General features: G+C 39.0%; 1 protein-coding gene across 7 annotated transcripts in view; it reads left to right on the top strand.

The window, feature by feature from the left end:
• Positions 1–2547: 2547 nt before the first annotated feature.
• The window catches only part of EZH2 (enhancer of zeste 2 polycomb repressive complex 2 subunit), a 147115-nt gene continuing 124466 nt past the window's right edge, over positions 2548–25196 (top strand). Inside the window, exon 1 of one of the 7 annotated variants that reach the window (XM_077148879.1) lies at positions 2548–2608. Coding sequence is in view for 1 of the 7 variants with exons in the window: in XM_077148847.1 (XP_077004962.1) it covers positions 2564–2608 (45 nt within the window). In the remaining 6 variants the exon portion in view is untranslated. The remainder of the gene's footprint in view (positions 2609–25196) is intronic. The other 6 variants (XM_077148847.1, XM_077148857.1, XM_077148867.1 and 3 more) reach the window with 6 other exon arrangements.

Genomic DNA, 25196 nt, shown 5'->3' with positions numbered 1-25196 from the left:
TTAATAAAAAAAATCTTTAAAATATATTTGAAACCAAATAAAATTGCCTTCAGAAGCTGTACATGTTCTTCCATAATATTACCCATGGCAGCAAATCTTCCTTTTTTGAAGATAGATTTGCTTTTTAAAATAGCCTGATGTCCTTCAAAGCCAAAGATGGTGAGTATAATGCGAGCAAGCTGGGAAGTACATTCTTGGGAAAAACGGGTGTGATTAAAGTAACGATGGCCCATTTTCTCTGAAGCACACTTCCAAAAGAGAAGCCTTGCAAATACGCTTAAGCAATGGCAGCGCCTTTGGATCAAATGCATATATCAGTTATCTATTGCTGCATAACAAAATAACCCAACAGGGAGCGATTAAAGACAACAAACATTTAATTTCTCAGTAGTGACTGTGAGTCAGGAATCCAGGGCGGCTTATCCAGGTCCTCAGGCTCAGGGTCTCTCACAAGGCTGAGATGAACGTATTGGCTGGGGCTGCAGCCATCTCAAGATTCAACTGGGGAAAAATCTGCTTCTAACTCTATGTGGCAGTTGCTGGGCCTAGGGCCTCACTGGGTGTGGCCTCTCCATACTGCTGTCTTCAGTGGCAGCTTCCTCAGAGGAAGGGATGAGAAAGAAAGAAAGAGAGACTCAAAGAGACAGAGACAGAGAACTCAAGGCAGAATTTACAGTCTTTTTTTTTTTTTTTTAAAACTAACCTTGGTGATAATATCCCATTACTTTAGTCTTATTCAATTTCTTAGAGATGAGTCAAAAAATTCAGGTCACCCCCAAGGAGAGGGGATTACACAAGGGGGTAAATAGCGATAGGCAGGGATCATTGCATAATCCCCTCAAGTGGCAAGGCTGAATGATAACACTCATTTCCAGATTTCTCTTTTTCTCTTTATATATGTCTAAATATGTGTGTGTGATTGTTTAAAAATTCGTCATCTTTTTATAAGAATGTTACAGTTTTTTTCTGTGATACAGATATCTTTGTGAAAAACTTATTTGACACAAAGAACATAGGATCTTAATCATCGTCACTCTTGTGCCTGAGTAATGGATTGAAATTACCTAGGTAAAAAGTTTAGTTCTAGTCCATTTCTTTTACGGTGGACTTCACCTCTGATAGAATTATTTATTTACTTTTTTGTAATTTGAAACATTTAAGTGACTATCATTGAACAAGATCCTGGTATTCTGACATTTCTAGCATTTTGTTTCTTAATGTCTTTTAATTCAGGAGTTAATTTATGTATTAACTTTACTAAAGACAAATGACACAAACTACCTGTTTTCAGTGAGCTCCCACCAGCCTGCAAATGCAAGCTATACAACTTCTCCAGCTAAGAATAATGCTTGTTAACAAACAACACCATTTTCATCTATCAAGATTTAATGAAAGTAGAGCCTTTCTTCCAAATTTTTTCAAGACTCTTTGTTTTTCTTAAATGGAGCAAACTTATAACAGAGGGTGCATATTTCTCAACAAAAGAGTCAAGTTTATTTGCTAATATGAAAGCCTTGTGTTGAAACCTCATGATTTGAGTCTAAATGTAAAGTCTAACTACCGTGGTGACTAAACCAAAGAGATGACCACTGCTTGACAACTAAAGACAGAAAATGGTGGATTAATACTGGAATCAGTAAGTCTTACCACAGAGCTTAAACTGATGTACATGGTTTTAAATTGACCCTGATCTGTGAACCTATGTATTTTATATGTGAAACTATATAAAAAACCAAATTTATGGAAAACACGTTCATCCACACCTACTGAATGACTGAATTATAGAACATAATTAATGACTGAATTAATAGAACAAACTTGCTGTATCTTTTTTTTTAACCTATAAATATTTCTTTAAATGCCTTCCTCTGAAATCCCACTCCCTTGTTAAACACTTAGCAATTTGGTATACATCTTCCAGATCTTTTCTATGTAACACGCAGATTCATGAGCACGCTATACGCATATTTGAAAGGGACCTTCTTCAACTTGTTTTTCCCTCTTTTCTCCTAAATGAGAAGTGCATTCCTGTATAATATCAAATTAACCATTATAAGAGTAAAAATCTTTTATCTTCTCAGAACGCTGAAGGTTCATTTGAAGTATAGGCAACTTCAAAAATACTCTCCTATTCAAACTGTCACATGAAGATTACTTTCACATACATCTCAATTATCTTCGTACAAATCCTACCAACTGCTGCTGTTAGCTCTATGGCAAAAAACGACAGTTAGTCAAGCGTGGTTGTGGGGGGAGACAATGCTAAACAGATTAACAATAACCCACAACCCTCGGACCAACCGATACAAACTGTTAATCTCTGCCTATTTATAGTTCCTTTTTGAACTCTTTTCTAAGTAAGGACACTTTTCATGACCTATTTCACAATCTTGACAGGAAAAATACGTAATAGTTTCCGACTAAATTCAGTGAAAATAAAACAAAATTACTCTTTTTAAAATAGTTTTGCAAGAATTTTATCAGCTAGCAACCTTTTTTGCATTTCCCTTTTACAAGTGCATTATGGGTAACACCTAGCTAAATCTGAAAGTAAACTAGGCGTATGGCTCCCAGCAATGAAGGCTGGAGAAGTTGCTCGCTAGTCTTGGTAAGTACAGCCCAGCTGGAGCTGGGAACCCACGCCCTGCCCTCGTAGAGGCGGAACCGCCGAGTGAATAACCGAAGGAATCTAGCCACTCTTTTGCCTCTGCGCTGCCATGTGGGACCTGCGCCTGCTTGTTTGGCGGGTTTTCCCCCTCACATTCATAGAAGTTTCAGAACCGCGTAGCCACGTCTGGTCTTCGCAGACGCGGATCCGGCGGAATCCGGAGTTCCTGGGAGGCAGAGCGCTGGCCTCCTTTTCCGTCTCTAGGGACTTGTATTTCCCACCAGCCTGCTCCATTTAATCCCTAAAAGTCCCCGTCCCCGGAAATCGCGGTCGTCTACTGTTCAGGTTCCAAATTGGTTAAGGATGAAGAGTAAGTCAATGGGGGTCATACAGGTGACCCCAGCAGGACTTCCTTCTTTTCCTCCAGTAATTGCAAATACCACCCAGGAAACGCCGTGTTTGTTAAAAAGAGAACTTCAGCAGTTTAAATGCCTCATAAATTAGTCATCGTTTCTCAATCCACCACGGCGGCCGAGGTATTTCTTATCAAGAACTGATTAGGAAATGCAAACCATGGGTGAGCCTTCGAAGCTTTAAATGAAGATTTTAATGAAAGCTTAAGGAAAAACTGAGAGGAGACTGTCCGCACTTGAGTATTTTGCACAAATTTTTTTGCCAACCAAACCCTTGTTTTTCTTAATTAAAGGAGAGGGTTTTGGCCAAGGATGTTGGTCAGAACCCGGGTGTTTCATTTGCCAGAAATACTTTCAATATGTAAGCCTTTCAGTATATCAGAATCTTTGGCCTTTTAAAGAAATTCTCTTGGGAAAGTTTGATAGATTTCCTGCAGTTATTCAGAGTAAAGCCTGTTCGTTAGGGCTTTCCAATGACTGACTGTTTTACCTTCCTGTAAAGACAAATCAGAGAATTGTACAGAAAAAGGCCTAAGGTTACTTTCTTATTTATTGTGATCAATGAAAAAAATTGGAAATTATAGAAATATTGGGACTGGGATTGGGAATTCCTGAAAAATGAAGGAACCCTCAGATAGTTAAGATACTAAACATTGTCGTAGAAAAAACTGGTGGCACAAAAAGTTTAGATTTTTAAAATACATGCAATCTAGGAAAGGCAGTAGATTTAGAGATATGCTGTCAAAGCTGTATTTTAAAGGCGAATAATTGTTGTAGTGACATCTTTAGAAATTTGGAGATTTTTTGTCAATTGAGGTGAAAATTTATATACCAGTAATCATAGTTTGTATAATAATTTGCAAATTTCCTTGTATTATCTCACTTATATTACACTAGTGATGTCTATATCTTTGGAAATTGATAGAACAGGTTATCTTTTTCTCCCTCCTATAATATTTATTTGATTCAAAGGAAATAAAATGAGATGTAGAGCAAGTATTTATAAATGGTGGGGTGAGAGGTTAGCTCTACATCTTAATAGAAATAGTTTTAGTTCTAGATCTACAAGGACTCAAGTTGCTTGCCCTCTTTTATGTTCTTGGAGATTTACCTCCATGCCAACCATTGTGCTAAGAGCTTTACTAGCTCTGTCTCATTTAGTCCTTAGAGCCTACTCCATTAGGTAGGTTAAATCAGTGAAATGAAATAACTTCCTCCAGGGCCACAATCTGTAAAAGGTGGAGCAGGAGCCCTCTCTGAGCCTGGGTCTCTCCAGGGCTAATGTGCTCCTTCTAAGCCCCTGACTCTTTCTCTCCATCAAAGATATTACTGCAGGGGTGAAAGGTGCCTAATCTAATGCCTAGCACCTACCAAGCACATTAAATAAAGGGTCATTTGAATTAATTAATAATCATTGAGTATGATTCTTCAGGGATTTAATTTTAATAACTTTGATCAACATTGTATCTATGTCCTCTTTTTTCCCTTCCCATTATCCAAAACATTTATAAATTCCTAGATTCATGCTAATGATCCCTTCTTTTCTGTTTTTTTTTAATTGAATGCAGTTTTATTGAGATATATTCACACACCATACAGTCCTTTTCTTTTTAAGCTATCTAACTGAATACAGTGAGCTATGTTTATATGGCTACAGGAGGAAACACTGTGTCCTCCAGGTGGGTCCCATCCTGAAATGATGAGACCGGGCAGACAAGTCACTGGACAGTGCCGTTGGGAAAGGAGCATCCTGTCTTGGCCCTGCACTGCCTGTTCTGAATCTGACACTGTCGCAACAATGGAATGGTGGCTGCGGTTTGAATCCAGCGTGGAATATTCAACCAGGGAATATGAGAGCCAAGTAGAGTAGGAGTCTTTGGCCCTTGCAGGTGACAGGGAAGTGAAGCGGCTTTGCTTGCTTTCCTGGCCGCCCTCACATCTGCTTGGGATCAGTGTCTCCACACCAGGATACCCAGACATTTTGGAAAAGATTTATTGCTTTTTCTGATTATAGGAGCAAATACATGATTGTTAGATAAAATTTGAAAATGTGGAAAAATATGAAGAGGAAAATTAAAAATGACCTAATTGGTCTACTACCCAAGTAGTTATTTCTTCCAATCCCTTTCTCTATGCGTTTTTTTTTTCAGTTGGGATCATGCCTAATACATTTTTTTTTTTTAACCATGCTACTTTTGCTTAACTTACTTATGAAGTCTAAGCATTTCCCCGTACCATTAAATTCTCTTCATGAGCATCCTTTTTAGAAACTGGGTAACAGTCCATCCTGTAGACAGCTCATAATTTACTCACTCATACCCCTAACGGTGGACACGTCAGTTATTTGCATTTTTTCACTGTATTATATAATGCCAGCATGAACATCCTGAGTTCATGCATCTTTCAATACCAGTTATTTTCTTGGTATAAATTTTTGGGAGTGAAATCACCAGATGTCAGAATATAATGATTCTTTAGGTTCTAGTTACACTTGCTGAGGGCTTTTCAGAAAGGCCGCGTGGTCTGGCACTCTTGAGACGTACTGGGGATGTCAGCAACATGTCTGTGGCGTTTGCAGCCTGGAGACGGACCAGGGAGACATGGCTCCCGCTGCTGTTCGGATGTTGAGTGGAAGTAACCATCATATTCTAAGGACTGTCAAAATAAAGAAAAGACCTAAGTATTGTGTGCAGTTGTTGCATGCAAACTTGGTCTACTGTGCTGCAATTGCAGATTCTAATCAAAACATGGAGTCCTTTTTACCAGCGTTGTAACCGAGAAATTAGGATTTAAGGGATGATTTTGATTGCTGAATTATTACATAAATATTCCTTTTTGCTTTCTGGTATGTTAGAGTAGACAGAGGGAAATACCAGAAATCTCTAAATTGTAATCCAGTTGCCTTGATCTCTGATAATGATTGTATAGCCCTTATCTTCTGCTTCTGTGATTGTAAAATCCTTGTGACTAACCTTCATTTGTACCCAGTTATCCAGTTTTTCAACTTGAGTTTTGTAATCACTACAGATAGCCCCTAATGTTTATTAATGAAGGGTCTTGGGTCAGCCCAGAGCTAACCCACCCCAGGTCCAAAGTTATCTTGATGACTGAGACTGGATCTGACCAAAATGGTCCTGCCTGACATGTGCAGTGGCTTAGATTTTACCCTACAAGTCACCTATACCTCATTCCACCATTTTCTTATACATGTGCTGTGACTAAGCATGTAATCAATCTGCTTATGATCAATAATTAGATCACCTCTAATTACATCATCTGGGGCCACTGTGCTCACAATCCTAAACCTGCCCATCTTTTTCTTTAATAAAACTATCAGAATCACTGCAGCACAGGGAGACAGATCTTGGGCTGACAGGCCATCTGCTCTCCCACTATGTGCCTAGTAATAAACTCTTTTTCTTTTTAAAACCCTGGTGTCTCGGATGTTGGATATTGAGCGCATCAAAAGAATTACTGCCTTTGTCCAGTAACAAAACTACCTGTGCCAGATATACTGGTTAGCTGTTTAATTAATCAGTTTTATTTTGGTGTGTGTATGATGAGAAACCAGCTTCCTATCTTCCTTGCCTACCTCTTCCCTCTTATCTTAATTAGGATTTCTAAATTGTGTGGTATTTCTTAACTTTAAAACATCTCCAGGTAATGTTCAAAATAGTCCTGGGGGAGCTGGGTTTCAGTGGCCCTCCTCCACCTCCGTGCTCTCACAACATAGATTCAGAGAGAAGGGTAGGTTGGATTCTCCTGCACCACATATGCAGGACCAGGTGAAGGGCCAGCTGCCTGGGCCTAACCATATGGCTATGCAAGGACCTGGACACAGTCAATGCAAGGTGACAGTTCCATGAACATGCCTACAAGTAGCCTTGGATCTGTGGATGGTTTCAGCCATTCTGTGCCATCATCACAGAGCATGCCAATACAGAAAGGCCAAGTGACTGCACGGTTTCATCAGCACAGGACAGTGGGTACACTTTACCACACCCTCACCTTTCCTGAAATTATGGGAGATTATCTTTTTTTTTTTTTTTTCCAATTTTTGATCATTTAAAAAGTGAAAAATGGTGTTTGCTTCTGAGAGTTTTAATTTATATCCATTTGACTTTCAGGAAGCAGGAATTTTTCCATGCGTTTACTAAACATTTCCCCTAAATGCTTTCTTTATTGATTTGTATACTTTCTTATATATTAGAAAATATCTTAACTGAATCTGTAGCAGAGGCTGAACATTTCTCAGTTTATGGTTTGCCTTTAGATTTTATGATATGGAGATGTTTAATTTTTAGTAGTCAGTCTTATGTAGTTTCTTCCATTAAATTTAAGTTTAAGTTTAGAAAGTTCCTCCCATTGATAAATCAATTGACATTCACCTATATTTTCTTCTAGCTTTTGTCTTATATTCTGCTTACCTGTTTAATTAATCAGTTTTATTTTGGTGTGTGTGATGAGAAACCAGCTTCCTATCTTCCTTGCCTACCTCTTCCCTCTTATCTTAATTAGGATTTCTAAATTGAATGGTATTTCTTAGCTTTAAAACTTCTCCAGGTTATGTTAAAAATGGTTAAATTTTACTATGCTTCTTGTTATTTTCTGAGAATACTCTTTCAAGAACTAACATGCTAAATGACTTTGGGTAACTCATTTTATCTCTCTGGGGCTCAGTCTTCTGTAAAATGAGAGAATTGGAATAAATCAGCTTTTCCACGGAATAGTCCAGATTGCACAAGATTGATATGGTTAAGTGAGGAAAGAATGCTGTGGTCAAATGTGTTTAGGAAATTCTGTGTTACATAAAGTATAAAATTTTTAAAAATTTTACTTTACTTTTAATATTATCATTTATTCAAAAACATTTTTTGGATGCCTCCTACGCCAGGTATTGTGCTAATCACTAGAGATGGAGCCCTGAGCCAAGGCTCAGTCTCAGCTCAGTAGAGTTCACAATAGTGCAGAAGACAAACATTGAACAAGCAGTGACCAATTCCAAGGGCATATGACAGAGGAAATCAGGAACTCAGGACAGGGAGTACCTAACTCAGCATCCTGGAATTTGTGCTGAGAGCTGAAGGCTGAGTTGGAGCTTGGTCAGGGTAAATGGAAGGAGTAGAGATGATACAAACACAAATGCCCCTCAGTGAGACAGCATGAAATGTTGGAGAAATTTGTGAAAGTCTAGGCTGAAGTCAGATTATTATGGAACTTATACGGCTTTTAGGATGTATGGATTTTATTCTAATCAAAGATTTTAATCAGGGGAGTGATGTTTACATTTTGGAGAGATCCTTATGGCAGTTTTGCAAAGACTGATGGAGGCAGAACTGTTAAGAGGCCTGGAGTATTTTAGGAAGGAGATAATGGTGGCTGGGTGATGACAGTGAAATGAGGGGAAAGGGGACAGACTGGAGAACTAACTATTATGGAGATCAGATTGCAAAAGGTAAGGGAAAGAGAGGAGCGAGAAGTACCTCCTAGGTGTTGGGCTTATGCCATTAGATAGATACTGGCATCATTTCCTGAAATATGGACTATGTAATATGAAGAGTATTTATGCAAATGGTTGTGGGGCGGTGATATATGGAGACTGATGAGTTCCATTTTGCAGGTGATACTGCGGATCTCTAAAATAAATAAATAGTATTCAGCATTGCCAAGTTTATTGACCCATACCCATTTCCTTTTAGCAGAATGTCTCTTGAGGCTAGGGTTCCATGGAGCACGCTTTGGTAAATGCTGGACTAGCTGCTGTCTGAGGTCTCTTCCAGTTCAAATACTACCTTTTCCCATAATGTTGATGATAACAAGAAAGTAAACTGCATTACTCAGCGCTTGAATAAACTTTTTAATTGAAGCGTACAAAGATAAAGAAGGGTGCACAAACCATCAGGGCACAACTTGATGAATTTTTTACCTAGTGAACATCCTGTGTATTCATATCCACACCTAGAGGAGCACAGAATGCATTACTGTAGAAACCTCCCAGGCTGTCCGATTTTTAAGTCTGTAAGTCAGTTCTTGGTGGCTGATCACCTGGTAGCTAAAAGGACAGGCTTCTGGCTGAACCACCCCTTTCATGCTGTCTTTAGGATTAGGGTCTTTTCTGGACTGCAGCAGTAGAGCAGTTTTTGGACCTTAGCTTTCCTATCGCTCTGTGCTCTGAATGTACCAGGAGGAAGGAGCACTTGTCTTTTTTTTTTCCCCTTGAGGAGGGTATTAATAACCAGAAAATCAAGTGAAGACCTACATCTAGTGTTAGCTTTACCTGCTAAGTGGCTTTCTTGTGAAGCTTTCTGCAATAAAGGGAAGGGTGGGTCCTCTACCCACTTAACAGATATCTGTCAGCTGGCCATTGATGCCTGAGTCTAACAATGGCACAGCATAGTGGTCAATTAATATTTATGGGGTTAATGAGTACATAAATATCAGAACCTCTACTTCCTGCTGGGGGTCTCTGCTGCAAATACAATTGCCTGAGACAGCAGCATGTTCCTCCTGCCATTCAGCTTCATGGGCCTTTTTCCCAGGGCGAAACCCTTCCCTGCCGCTCTGCCTGACTGGCTCTCCTATCTGCTTTGCCAACATTCAAATGTTTAATATCTCATCCTTGAGGAAGTCATTTCTGATTCCCGGACCAGGTCAGACCTTCTCCTTATATACTTTCACAGCACCTTATATTTCTCTTTCCCCACCTAGGGGGGAAGCTGGATGGGGTAGCCACCGAGAGCGTGGCCTCCCAATTCAAATCTCTGTTCTCTCTACTGCCAACTAGTTTTGTGGCCTCTAACAAGCTTAACTTCTTTATGCCTCAGTTCCTTTTCACCTAAGTGAGGAAAATGATAGTACCCACATCAGAGACATGTTGTGAAGATTAAAGGAGAGAATCCCTGTAAAGTGCTTAGCACTTTGTCGGGCATGTGGGAGGTGCTCAAAAACCATGTTCTAAATGAATGAATGTGAAATGCGTGCAACTGGCTGTTTTGACTGAGGAGAAGTGGAAGACCTCCAGAAGTGGGGGTCTGAATGTCGGAAGAGAGAGGTGGAAAAAGGGAATGTAGTGGAGTAGGAGGTCAATGAAAGGGGAAAGTGGGGACATGTAATAAATACTTTCATTTTAGGCTTGGGCCTGACTTGCTCTTACCCTATAAAGATGCTTCTTAGTATTTGTCCAAGTTAGAATGAGTTTGATCTTGAGTGATAAGCAGTCATTTTTTGGGGGGAGGTATGATGGTGCTTGGGCTGGGAAAGCAGCAATTGTTTTAATACAGATATCAAAATCTGTTTTTCTTTCTGTTAGCTTCTGCTTTAGGAGCTTTGGTTGGCTCCTGGTGGTTACCCTGTTTGCTAAGCTAGTAAAAAGGAGAGAAGAATGCATGGGGCTGGTCATAGTTTTTACATGTGATTCCCGCAGATGTGTCATTGTTACGGATCTGAACACTGGAAAGTTCTTCTCCAATTCCCTTTTTAAATTTAAATGTCTACGGGCTTGGTCCCATTCTACATGAAAAAATTTATGAGGGCTGGGAGTGGAAGTGGGAAGGGGTTATGGAACAAAAGCATTTGGTCATTTGTTTCCTGGCTTAAGATATGGTTCTTAAAAACAGTGGGCGGGGCCTATGATCCGTCAGTTCTCTAGATCACTTCCAGCCCTGTAAGGCTATGATTTAATAGAATTTATAACATTATATATTCCAGTAGTGACTTGCAAAGATTGCTTTGAAGGGATTACAGATGGTTCTATAAATATATATTTTTAGAAGAACATAATGCAATTTGCTTTCTAGCCCAAAGCCCTAAAAATAATTAGGTAGGAATCCAGACAAGTGTTAAAAGGCAGTGGTTTGGGGGGAATCCAAATGGCTTAAAAAAAAATCAATTTCATTTATCGTCATAGGAGGGTTTTAGATTTTTTTTTTTAATGGTTTATTGAATAGTAAAGCACAGTGACCATGCTAGCATTTAAAAAAGTAGGCAATGAGAAAAATGAGTGAAGCATTCCAAACTTAAATTAGGTATAATAGAGTGAGGAAAAAGAATTTCAGAATGCTGGAGTAAATAATGTTAACTGAGACCTCAAATATTTGTCTTTTGGGATTCTTATTTGGTCCGATTTACAGCTGTAACATATGTCTTCCATCTGACTGAGTCTGAAGCCCATCATGCCTTGTCCATCTGGTTTCCTTTCATGGGATCTAGAGAGACTTTCTCATGAAGCGCAGGTCAGAGTGCAGTTTTGTCTGAGCCTAGAGAAGCAGGGACTGTCCAAGGAGGAAGAGAAGGGAACTAAGAACAAAAAGCAGGAAGGGCCAGCTTGTGGAGAGCCTTCATGTGCACACCATGACGATATTTGGTAGGCAAGAGGAAGCCATGCAGGAGTTTTATTTTCAATAATTTTTTTATAATAAGTTTATATACTCAGTGTAGAAAAATGGGCAGAAAAAGGCAGAAAGGTATAAGGAGAAAGATAAACACCTCTCCTAATCTCATCTCTCAGACCATTGTTTTGTTGTTTTTCCTGTCAGTTGGAAAGTATCTTAGCTTGCCAGATTGCTATGACAAATACCACACAATGGATTGGCGTAACCAGCAAACATTTATTGGCTCACAGTTTCAGAGGTTAGAAGTCCAAAATCAAGTCTTTGGCAAGGTCATTCTTTCTCTCCAGAGTCTGTAGCATTCTGGTGCCTGGTTGCTGCAAATCTTGAGGTTCCTTGGCTTGCATCTCTGCCTCCCATCAAGAGGTGATCTCTCTCTCTTGGGTCCAGTTTTTGCTGACTTCCAGCTTCTACCTCTGACCTTCTCTAATTCAGGCTTCCAGTTTTTTCTCTTTATAAGGCTTCCAGTAATAGGGATTAAGACCCACCCTTACTTATTCAGTTGGACCACAACTTGACCAAAAATAACATCTACAAAAGGTCCTGCTTACAAAGAAGTTCACACCCACAGGGACACGAATTAAGATTCAAAACATGTTTATTGGGGTACATAATTCAATCTACCACAGGGAGAGACATGAACAAATGATGCTTTTAGGAAGATTAACATGACAGGGGTATTTAGGATGTACCAGCAGAAGAACCAAGGCAGGGAAATTATATGGGAAGATAGTGTATTGGTTACCAGGCAAAATGGTGATAGTAGCAGTAACCAAAAAGAGGAAGGGGTAGATTTGAGGCAGTCAGAAAGGAAGAATCAGTATGTCTTGATGAATTTAGATGTGGGGTATGAGACTTGAGTTGGGAGAAGTTAAAGGTGACTTAGCATGCCACAGGGTGATGGGGGAGGGGCGCATCATTCATTAATTCTATAGAAATTTCCCAAGTGTCCACTACCCTAATGGAACTTACAGTCTAATGAGGAGAGAGAGACTAGAATAAGATAAAATAAAATAAAGTAACTATAATACATCATATGTTAGTTGTTAATAAGTATTAAGGAGAAAAATAAGGCAAGGAAGGCTGATCAGGAGTGTGGGCAGGGTGCATCTTTAAATAGAGTGATCAGGGAAGATGTCTTGCAGAGAAAGGGTAAAAGTGTTCCAGGGAAAGGACCTGGAAGTGGGACCATACCCTGCTAAGGAGGAGGGAGAGATGGAGAGAGTGCCAGGAGATACTTCAGCAGAAGACTTGAGGGAGACACAAATGGAAGGAGAATAATGGCATATCTGCAGAAATAGAGGGGTCAGGAGGAGCTGTTTTTGGAGAAAGGTGATATGTTTCCAACTGACTCTGACCTAGGAAGCCTCAGTGGTTCTCCAACAGTTTTAAACAGGTCCCTTACTCTCCTAAAACTCTGTATGGTCGATCTTTCCTTTTCTCAGCAATGCTGTCCTAACAATGAAAAGCCAAGGTCATGGCACTGAACCATAGTTCAACGAAGGTATTTCCTCAGGAAGCCATGCTGTATAGGTATGTCTCCATCATGTGAACTGCTCTATCTCTGGAGGACAGTTAGTGGCCCTATTTCTGATCTCTCTAAGCTAGCCTTTATGCTAATGGATGAATCCATGAATGAATGAATGATCAATTTAATCTGACCTCTGGCCAGTGTTGAAATGCAGAAGAGATTCTTATTTTTAAGGTCAGTGGTTCTTGTGCAGAGTCAAGGAACCCTCAGAGAGCATAATAGAACACTATAGATCTCCCTCCCCATAAAAAATGTGCTTATTCTCATTATAGACTATTTACAGGGATTCACTGATGGAGAATCAGCCTATCCCAGTGGAGGTGGGCCATAGAGTGTCTAAAGGTATGGCTACGTTTTTCTCACGAAAACTGGCTAGTAACTTATTCAGTTCTCTACCTCATAAAGCCACCCACCCCTCTCCATCTCATGACAAAGCAGGACAAAGAAGATTTGGACCTAGAAGTTTTTAAGGACACTAGAGGGCTAGAGGGCTTAGAATAGGGAAGAAGCTGATGTCAGGAAATGACAGTGTAATCCAGATATGAGATAATGCTGGCTATGGAGATAGAAAGGAAGTCAAAGCCGAAACACATTTAAGACACTGTATTGAGTGATGGACTGGGTGTAGAGAACAAAAGAAAGAACATTCAAAAATGACTCCAGGCTTGCAAACCTCAGAGACAGGCAAGACAAGCACAGTAATCTAAAGGGTAGAAGGGAACTTTGCGATGAAAAGTTCAATTTGTAGTTGATAGAATCTTTTAGAAGTCCATATTCAGTTTGGAAACTTTTTTTTAATGATATATTCACACACCATACAATCCATCCAAAGTATACAATCAGTGGTTCACAGTATCGTCACATAGTTGTGCCTTCTTCTCCATAATCAATGTTAGAACATTTTCATTACTCAAAAAAGAAAAAAGAAAACCCCGAACATCTCATACCCCTTATCCCCCCCTATTATTGACCCCTAGTAGTGGTGTGGTGCCTTCATTACTGTTGGTGGAAGAGTAGTAAGAATATTATTGTTAACTATAGTCCATAGTTTGCAATAGGTACATTTTGCCCCCATTCCACTCTGTTATTAACTCCTTGTAATAGTGTTGTACATTTGTTCTAATTCATGAAAGACGTTTTTTTTTTAACTTTTCAACATACAATTTTATTGACATATGTTATATATTCCTATATCATGTAATCATCCAAAGTGTGCAAAGGTTCACAGCATCATGATATAGCTGTGCATTCGTCACGGTCAATTTTTGTACATTTTCATTACTCCAAAAATAAGACTAAAAATAAAAAAGAACACAGAAAACATACCATCGCCCCATGCCCCCCATATTATTTATTTATTTTCTGTCTTTTTCTTATTCATCTGTTCATACACTGGATAAAGGGAGTCCCAGTCATAAGGTTTTCACAATCACATGGTCACACCTTAAAAACTATATAGTTAAACAATCTTCTTCAAGAATCAAGGCTACTGGATTATATAGTTGAACAGTTCATGAAAGACCTTTTAATATTTGTACTGTTTCAGTCATTGTCCACCATAGGAGTTACTGTGTTATACAGTCCCATATTTTGATTTCTATCTTTCCTTCTAGTGACATGCATAAGTCTAAACTTCCCCTTTCAACCACACTCACACGTCATTTAGCACTCTTAATCGTACTCACAAGAATGTGCTACCGTCACCACTGTCCATTTCCAGATTTTTAAGTTCCACCTAGTTAAACATTTTGTTCATATTAAACAACCGCTCCCCATTCTCTATCCTCATCCTATTTCCTACCACCTGTTGTCTAGATTTTACGTCTATAAGTTTCATATTAGTGAGCAGTTTGGAAACTTTTAACTCTAATCACTTAGCTTGTAGACATTATAGGAACTAAACAGCATACGTGAGTATTTTGGACTTTTCATAGCCAATATGGATTTTAATTTCTGTTAGCTTTAGGCCCCAGCTTGCCTTTTTACTGCCTGATAGCCATTTTTGTTTGTCATAGGATCTGCTTAGGATCTGCTTTATGCTGATTATGATTATAGAAGCGTCTTAAACGTCAATAAAAATTTCTTTAAAATGTCACTTCCAAATTGTTTCTATTGAACCCGCAAGTTATATCACTAAGGCTCAAAGTTCTAAGAACATTATGTAAAGATCGTATATTGTGAAAATTTTAGCTTGAGTAGGCCATGTAGGACTTGGCCTATAGGCCTATAGAGGTTTGAGATTAGAAACGGAATAAATAACGTTTATTTAAAAATACTCTTTCTGCATGCTTATGCACATTTATATATATGCAAATGAAAAGGGAAAAAGATCCATAGGGCATGGAATGCTATTAACAGTTACCTCTGGGGAGAAGGGTGGGCATGAAAGAGGGGGAGGATACTTTCACTTGTTCCCCTATATACTCTGGTATTGTTGGAATCCTTTAAATGGAAATTATATTCACACATCATTTGTGAAATTTTGAAGAATTTAATAAAGATGGAGGCAAAATGTCAAAGCCAACACAGCTGGCATAAACAAACTGAACCAGAATGGCTTCTGGCCTCAGGCAGAGTCTATGGACAAACACTTAGATCTTCTGCAAAATTTATAAAGGCCAATTCACTTTTGCAGGAACACAGTATATAGACTTTATTTTTGGTTAGCTTAAGTAAAACGTGTCTTCATTTGCTCTCCCATTTTGAGAAATAAAATAGGGGCTGATTGCAGAGCTTCTTCCCTGTGAATGTAATTAGGGCCATCAGCAGCGCTGAGGAACGTGCCAGAAGTAAGCTGCTTGACTTTTTCATGTGCCAGGGATTTTTCAGCAGCGGTGTAAGCAATGAGTGCTTTTCATTTGTTGCTGTTCTCAGAGTGTGTACAAACTTGTCCAGAGCACCAAGTATTAAATGCCAAATGACACAATTAATTACCATCCCAGTCTTCCTTCGCTCATTTTATAATAAAATTGAATGAACTCAAAATATAACCAGAATTTTATAGAGGTGTTTTGTGTGTGTGTGTGTGTGTTTAAAACAAATGATTTCATTCAGCCCTTGCCACAGTTCTGTGATACTTGCCTCCCAGGCCCATTTCATATGTTAAGGAAAAGAAGTCTCAGCAGGGTGAGGTAACACATCTAATGTCGCCCGACTTCTAAATGCTAAAGCTGGAACTCAAGTTCTCATCTTTCCTTTCCAATAACAAACTTATAGTGACCCATTTCTTATCCTCCTCCTTTAAAAAAAAAATATTGTATGTAGACCTTGGTAAGTGATAATATCGATGCACCAGTAAAGTTCTGAGAAGGGAATGATTTGGTGGGAGGATTTAGCAACCTGCTGCGGAGAAATCCTGGCCAGGACATAAGGGAGAGACAGTCCAAGGAATTTACCATTAGGATGACGTCCTGGTAGGAAGTAGCAAAACAGTCCCAACCTGCTGGCTTCTGTTAAGACAATTTTAGACTCTTCATCTATGCATTTTGCCAGCTCACAAAATTCTACTAGTGCTGGCTGAGGTCATTTGAAATTCTATAGACTGGAAACTTCATAAATTCAGTGAATGTATGTCGAATGTATGTGTGCAAGTTAGAGATTGTGCTGGTTTGAAAGGAAGTATGCCCCCTAAGAAAAGCCATGTTTTAATATAAATCCCATTTCTTAAAGGTAGAATAATCCCTATTCAATACTGTATATTTGAAACTGTAATGAGATCATCTCCCTGGTTGATGTGATTTAGTTAAGAATGGTTGTTAAACTGGATTAGGGGATGACATGTCTCCACCCATTTGAGTGAGTCTTGATTAGTTTCTGAAGTCCTATAAAAGAGGAAACATTTTGGAGAATGAGAGATTCAGAGAGATTCAGAGAGAGCAACACTACAAAGCAGAGAGTCCACCAGCCAGCGACCTTTGGAGATGAAGGAAGACACCTCCCGGGGAGCTTCATGAAATAGGAAGCCAGGAGAGAAAGCTAGCAGATGACGCCATGTTCGCTATGTGCCCTTCCAGCTGAGAGAGAAGCCCTGACTGTGTTCACCATGTGCCTTCTCACTTGAGAGAGAAACCCTGAACTTCATTGGCCTTCTTGAACCAAGGTATCTTTCCCTAGATGCCTTTGATTGGACATTTCTTTAGACTTGTTTTAATTGGGACATTTTCTCGGCCTTAGAACTGTAAACTAGCAACTCATTAAATTCCCCTTTTTAAAAGCCATTCCATTTCTGGTATATTGCATTCCAGCAGCTAGCAAACTAGAACAGAGATATAGGTGTGATGATAATTTCCATCAGTCTCTTTCAGGACTGAAATTAAACTAGAATTTCTATAGATATCCCTTACTAAAGGAAGCCTTTCTACCTAAAGCATGTTCATTTGTAGATTAGGGAAAATTCTAGCTAGGGGATACATAGGTGTGGCTAAATGATTTTCTTCTTTTAGCAACTAGTGGAGGGCAGGATTTTATTTATTTATTTTTTGCCTCCGAGGTCTCTGTTGTATCTCCTGGACATAGGCTTTTGGTTATAACATTTGAGTGTAGACAGAAAAAACAGACAAAGCTAGAGAAATGCTGGGATAAACATGCCATCAGGTACTTGGAAGCCAGATCCAGAGACTTAGAAAGAGGGGAGGAAAAGAAGAAGGATAGGAGAGAGAAGGAGACATACACCAACCTGAATCAGGAAGCAAATAGATCACTGTTAGCCAGGGGCCTGCCGTCAAAAAGTAAGGTTGGGGTGAATTATAAGATTTTTTTTTTTTAATAAAGGTTTGGGATAAGATTGAAGCTATCCTGGGAAAAGTTAAGAACTACTAGGAAGAGTTCAATTATGTATTGTAGAGTTAATATTCATTTCAAAGTTTGCTCAAAAGGTACATTATTGTAAATCCAGCACTTCCTGAAGTCTCAAAATGTAGTTGTGTATGTAAAGATGTACTTAACTGTCAGACTGTATACAGGCATATTATCCACCATCACCAGGCAATGCATGCTCAAACCTCAGTGAAAAATCCTCAAGTGTGGAAGCTGCCTTCCCCAATGAGGGTGGTGGTGGTATTTCTTGGGTCAGATTCACCAGTTTATTAAGGAGACAGGTAAATTTTTAGAAATCAGACTATTCGTATTAAGGCTTGGATAGTGGGTCCTCTAATTTCAGGAAAATTAACTACCCACTCATCTCTTTAACTGATACAATGATAAAGAAAAAGTGAGTTATAGAAATGGAATTAAATGTACAACTCAAAAAAAAAAATTGCTTCAGAGGTTTAGCTAGATATGTATGGATGTTTGAGGCAGAAGCAGAATTTAGCCAAATCCCAAAGCTCTAGGAGCTACAACTATGGTGGAACTAGTTTGTGAAACAGTGAGACATGGAATTACATTGTCAGGGTTTCTGAATAAATTTAGATATGTTTCCTTTTGCAATGATAGTGCTATTGGCATTTGCTGTATGAAATTTAATAAGTAAGTGGATAAGCCCTTTATGGACAAAGGAGGATTAAAAAATGTCTGATATTATTTTTAATATTTTAATTTAAACTGAACACTTATTGAGTACCTGTTAAATGTTATACATTATTAAGCATGCATTTTCTGTGTAGGTGATTTTTAAATGTTTGATTTTTGAATTATAATTTTCTTACATTTAAAGACAAAAACAACATTTTTGGGGGGGGCAGAAAGCATATCAGATTTGACAAAAGAAGGATTCAGTTAACAGAAATTCACTTTAAGAAAACTTTAAAAAATTCTATTCTTTTATCTATGAGATGTCTATACTGAGAAGAGGATATTAATATGCACCTAAGCAGCAAAAATGCTTGCTTGAAAGCAAATAATTGTGCTTGCTATCCAGTACATGGGTTTCACTTATTGAATAGTAGAATATTTTAAAGTTTATTCTTTTGTAAGAGAGAAACCATCTATGAAATCTGTGCGAGGCCAGAGACTACATTTTAATTGTCTTTGTATCACCCATAGCACCCAGCTCAGAGCTAAGAATACAAAATATGCTCAAAACATATTACTTGAAGGAGTGTATGATTCGGCTATCCAAACCTCATAGTGCCATTTCTTTACTTACAGTCATAAATGATTGCTTTTTTAAATGACATTTTCTCCTGCCCTCGGTTCTAATTAATGTTCAGGTCAGGCTGCAGGGTTTGGATGAAGAAATCTGAACAATAGCTAGACAAGACAAAGCCTGTTAAATCTTATGTAGGCTTCTCTGTCTGCTAATATGGTTTAGAATTATATGTTAGGAGCATTGTATACCAGGAAAATATTGATTGCATTTCAGATAATGTAATTTACAGTTAATAAGATGGTTAGGCAGGTCTGGGGAAATATTTGTTTTGTTCAATAGTGTCAGTAAGAAAACATATATTTTTTAAAATGCTGCATGAAATAATCCTTTTGCGTGAATTTCAAGGAAATAAACATCCTACCATATGGCTTCACATTGGTGGATTTTCAAATTTCCAAAATCGAGTAAGATATCTTCTCAGTAGTTCTTTACTTTACAAGTAGATTCCTTTGAACTGTTCATGCTTTAATATCAGAAACCTTCATCCGGCATTTTGTATATAACCTTTAATGTCTAAGGATGACAGTTGTAGAACAGAATGCTTAATATAATCCCATTTGTTTAAAATACATGTATGAAAAACTCTGAAACACTAAATACTAGACTTAAGGATGGTGAGGATGAGATTCAGGGCAGAGTATAAGGAAATTTTACTTTGAGAGTTACGTATTTTTGTGATATTTGAGTTGTTATAATGAGCATATATTACTTTTGTAATCACAAAAAAAAGATTAATATACAGGGCTGAAGTTGACATCAAAAATAAAAATATAAATGCAGAAAGCTTGGAGATAATCAGTTACAGGTCCATCTATCAAAACAGATTCCTGTTCGTATGTTCAAGGATATACTCTACTGCATTGTTTGAAACGGCGAAAGAACTGCCACCCCTCAAAAGCCCATTGTCAGAGAGAGTGAGAAAGAGGACATAGGATGATGCGTATGTGTGCATATGCAATGAAAGCCTTATGAGGAACTGGTAACTTCGAGGGCTGGCGTGGCTGGGGCATATGTTTTTGAATTTTGTACCATGTGCCTGTGCTATATATTAAAAAATAAGTTAGAAAAATTTGAAAGTTATGTTTATGTTCACAAACCACAACTACTGATCTGGATAGGAAAGGAATCTAATGGAATATTTTCTGTTCCCTGAAGCTGTCCCCTTGCACTTGGGTGTCTGTTCTGTTATCCCTCCAGCAGGGCTTCTCAAGCCATCTATGGTGAAAGACCAGTTAAAAAAATTTTTTTTTATTTCCCCAATCCCTTGCAGACCAATACTTTTCTAAAATCAGTAAAAATGAATTACAAGAAAAAATGGAACCAAAAAAAAAAAAGCCAGATATACAAAATTGAAGGTCTAATTTTTTATTATTGGTTTGAACAGATGTAAAATTCCTGTTAAATTGCTTTTAAACCGTGTTCTCAATGAGGAGAAGGGTTGATTTTGTCCCCAAGGGGATGTTTGGCAATGTCTGGAGACATTTTGGTTGTCAAAACTGGTGAAAGGCATGCTGCGGGTTTCTAGCAATACCTGTCAGCTTCCAAAGTCCAGGGATGCTGCTGAATGTCCTACAGTGCCCAGCGCAGGTCCACAACAAGGAATTATCGGGCTCAAAATGTCAGTAGTGCAGAGGTTAAAAAGCCCTGCCTTAAAACTTTCTAAATGCTCAATCTCAGTTTCTGTATTTCTCTCTTTGCAGATGGGTAAGGGTTTGGGGACCAGCACCGGGTCAGCAGACCACACGTTGAGAAGACTGCCCTAGGTTATTTATTTGAACTCTGACCCAGTAAGGTTGCCAGGCAAAGCACAACGTAAATTGTCTAATCCTTTGAGTGTGTGAGCCTCCTGCATAACAGTATATGCTAGTAAGAGCACAGGGGACCAGAGCTTAGTGATGTAATTAAATGAAACATAAACAAACTATTCTCTGCAGACAATGAGAGCAGGGCTTGAATTCCAGCTCTGTCATTTACTGACTGTGTAAGCTTTAGGAAAACTAATATCTGGGCCACTATTTTCTCACCCCCATAACTGAAATGGGAATAATGCTCTCTTTCATAAGGCTATTGCGAGGATTAAGTATGAACAGTTGGTTAGTTAGTTCTTTTTTTTGGAATTCCTCTGTCAGGGGACTTCCTGATTCCCCTACCCCCAAATCCCCACCCCCACCCCTTTTTCACATTACGCTTAGGTCACTGAGAAGGACCCTATAACATTGTACCCTTCTCAGCCTTTTCATTTCTCCCCAAAAGCAGAGCCAACACTCCCTTTTCTTCTTCTCAAAGAAGAGTGGAGCTAAGCAGAATGTTTCGATTGCCAGCCCTGTGAATGGGTCAAGCACAGGTCGTACTTCTCCTGAGCAAATTAGATGAAACCACTTTGTAAAGTGGGAAGTGCCATGCAAATGTTACGAATCACTCATTTGTTTAACCAATATTTATTGAGCTCCTACTAGAACCTCTTAACATAAAGCCATGGGAAAGGAAACTAGGGGAAAACAAAAATTATTTTAAAAGTTCCTACCTGGTAGCCAGCAGTATGTACTGCAGAACCCAAAACTGTTTGGAAAGCTTTGTTCACAGGCTCCTGTTTGTTCACTGATAAAAATGATCAGGGGAAAAGAGAAAAGACAATTCCTTAAGAAGCTTCTAGTACCCACAAGGCAACCACAGTGCAACTAGTTCAGCCTTTGGCAGGAACTATGGGGAGGGAATCTCACCCAACAAATTCCAGCTCCACCTTAAAAAGTAATGGGCCAGCTCGTTCTTGTCCTTCTGTCCACACCTGATGTGGCAGGGCCGGAGTGCCGGGGCATTGCCCTGGAGCAAAGTCACCTGGCATTGCTGAGTTTGCTCCAGGGAGTCACACACAGACTCAGGCTGTTCCTGTCCTAGGAAGAGAGAGAGAAGGGTAAAGGTTGTCTATGGGCCCCAATGCAGAATCGCTTTCCTCAGTAGATCAGAGATTGCAGCTTGTAGAGGATGCGTAGTGAAATGTGGCCAAGGCTGGGTACAGACAGCTGCTGTGAAGGGGCAAAGGCCCTTGCAGGGGTCCCTGGTGGTGCCATGTGGATAGCAGGCCCAAACGGAGGCCCGGTAAGGTCTGTGCTTCCTAAACTGTCTTTCTTGAGAATCCTTTCTTTCATAATTGGTATGTGTGAGTCATGCTCTAGATTTCGCGAAACTGGTTCTGAATGAGGAACTGTCAGAAGGCTGCTCTCAGGTTGTATTATGAGTAAGCGGGCAGGTGCTTCAGAGAAAGACAGTTGCACTCCAGGATGAGGGGCTGGCAGTGATTTGTAAGGAGAACCCTCAGTGAATAGTAGAAGCTAGGAGGTTACTGTTCCAAAGACAGGGATGGATTGGGAAGAGGTATTCCTAAACAACAAATTTGTTAATTACCAACAGCTGCCTGGGAGGAAAGAGCGGTTCTATTCAAAACCCCAGGTTATTAGCATGGCTGTGTGATTATAGTGGGAACCCTTGATTTTTCACTTAGGTTGGATTATATGATGTGCAAATAAAACTGTTTAAAAATGAAAACAAGCAAGCAAAGAAAAAAACGCCCCAGTTTATGTCAGCCATCTCTTCATTTCTACATGATCCACAGCCATTTTCACTGCCGTCAGTTGATGGATTGAAAAAGATGATTCACTGGTCACCTTCACATGCTTTAAGAAAATTTAACGAGGAAACGAGGAGGAAGCAGATGACTCTGCCCAAGAACAAAGAAATGGCCTTTTGGATTTTCCTGCCTGCTCTTGGACATAGCAGTCAACATCAATGTTCAAAGCCAACACAGTACTATGGATATTTTAGCAAACGTTTCCTCATTTTATGAAGTTTTCAGTTTGATTCATATTATCAGGAATAGCTACCGCAGCAGAACATAGAGTTTTTTTTTATTAATTAAAAAAAAATTAACTAACACAACATTTAGAAATCATTCCATTCTACATATGCAATCAGTAATTCTTAATATCATCACATAGATGCATGATCATCATTTCTTAGTACATTTGCATCGATTTAGAAAAGAACATAGAGTTTTAAACCTTACTCCTAATCTCAATTACCTAGGTATATTTTATACTGTATAAAAATATATATTTGCCCAGTACATGCTTCATGCTACTAACTTGTATTTTATACACTGTGCCTTGCAATATTCATTCACATAAATGTTCTGCAGATCATGAAGCCTATACTCTGGCATTGGGCATAACGGGGAGGAATTGGGTATGTGTCTCAAATAAACCATCCCAACACATATTCATATAACATTTGAGATTTTTTCCTACTTTCAGAGATAATGATGTATGAATACCATCTCTTTTTTGCAGGTTAGTCTCATCAATTTTTTTTTTCGATTAAACCAGGCAATGAGGACACTTTTCAGTACTAAACTCATTGTAAACCTTATGACCCAATTTTGCCATGATAAATGACTGGGTAGTCCCTTAATTTCCCAGGGCCTCAGCTTCCTGATCTTTAAAATGAGAGACTAGGCTATATGAATTCCCTTTCCAGCTCAAACGGATTGTAGGATTCTAATTAAATGGTCGTTGAATGAATGAAGCTAATGCTCGGAGAGGCTGGTTGATTTGCCTAGACTCACACAGTCAAGAGCAGACCCAAATTCTGATTTCTAGGCGTTGCTGGTTATATTGGAATAGTCTTGAAACAAAGCTCTTGAATTTTATTAAAGGAACATGGAGATTAATGGAAGAAACATCTTAATGAAAAAAACAAAACAAAAACAACTGAGCTCTGTATTAAAGCCAAACCTAACAAACTTCCACACAGTACATGTCAGTTATCTGCATCTCCACTTTTTAAAAAGCATTTTAGATTATATAACATATATACAAAGCAAAGAAAGAAAAAAGCAATAATTTTAAAAGCACACTTCAACAGAGTTACAGAACAGATTCCAGAATTTGTCATAGGCTACCATTCCGTCATCTCAGATTTTTCCTTCTAACTGCTCCCAAACACTGGGGGCTGGAAGGAATATTAATATAGTAATTCAGCAGCCATACTCATTTGTTAAATCCCATTTTCTCTGTTATATCTCCCTTTTCTCCTTTAATCCTTCTCCTAGTCTGTTGGGATCTTTGATCAGAATGCCCATTCTGACTTTTTCATGTTGAGAAGAGGTGTCCACACTAAAGGATAGGGGGATGTGATTAGCTGATATCCTGGAGAGGCTGGTTCCTCTGAGTTTAAGGATTTATCTGACCTAGGAACCCTCCAGGAATTATATGTGCCAGGAAGGCAATCCTAGTGCATGAAACCTGTGCTGGTTTGAAAGGAAGTATGCCCCCTAATAAAAGCCATGTTTTAATATAAATCTCATTTCTTAAAGGTAGAATAATCCCTATTCAATACTGTAGATTTGAAACTGTAATGAGATCATCTCCCTGGTTGATGTGATTTAGTTAAGAATGGTTGTTAAACTGGATTAGGGGATGACATGTCTCCACCCATTTGAGTGGGTCTTGATTAGTTTCTAAAGTCCTATAAAAGAGGAAACATTTTGGAGAATGAGAGATTCAGAGAGATTCAGAGAGAGCAACACTACAAAGCAGACAGTCCACCAGCCAGTGACCTTTGGAGATGAAGAAGGAAAATGCCTCCCGGGGAGCCTCATGAAACCGGAAGCCAGGAGAGGAAGCTAGCAGATGACGCTGTATTCGCCATGTGCCCTTCCAGCCGAGAGAGAAGCCCTGAACTTTATCGGCCTTCTTGAACCAAGGTATCTTTCCCTGGATGCCTTTGATTGGACGTTTCTATAGGCTTGTTGTAATTGGGACATTTTCTCGGCCTTAGAACTGTAAACTAGCAACTCATTAAATTCCCCTTTTTAAAAGCCATTCCGTTTCTGGTATATTGCATTCCAGCAGCTAGCAAACTAGAACAAAACCTTTACAGAGTCTGAGTTTGAGTCCTAGGTGTTCTTAAGAGTCAACAGGAGTGCCCTGCATCTCCGCTTTGTAATCATAGATTGGCATCTCTTAAACGTCTAGCTTATGGTCCTGTTGTGATCGGATATGTGATAAAGGACTACAGCCCAGTAGTTTGGTTTCTATTGCTGCATAACAAACTTCTCCAAAACAAGGAGGTTTCAGTAATTTATCCCTCGTATGTTTCTATGGGTTGACTAGGC

This window comes from Tamandua tetradactyla, chromosome 1 (assembly GCF_023851605.1).
Source record: "Tamandua tetradactyla isolate mTamTet1 chromosome 1, mTamTet1.pri, whole genome shotgun sequence".
Classification (NCBI taxonomy): domain Eukaryota; kingdom Metazoa; phylum Chordata; class Mammalia; order Pilosa; family Myrmecophagidae; genus Tamandua; species Tamandua tetradactyla.
Note: the sequence above shows the minus strand (reverse complement) of the source record. Positions and strands in the feature narration are given on the sequence as shown.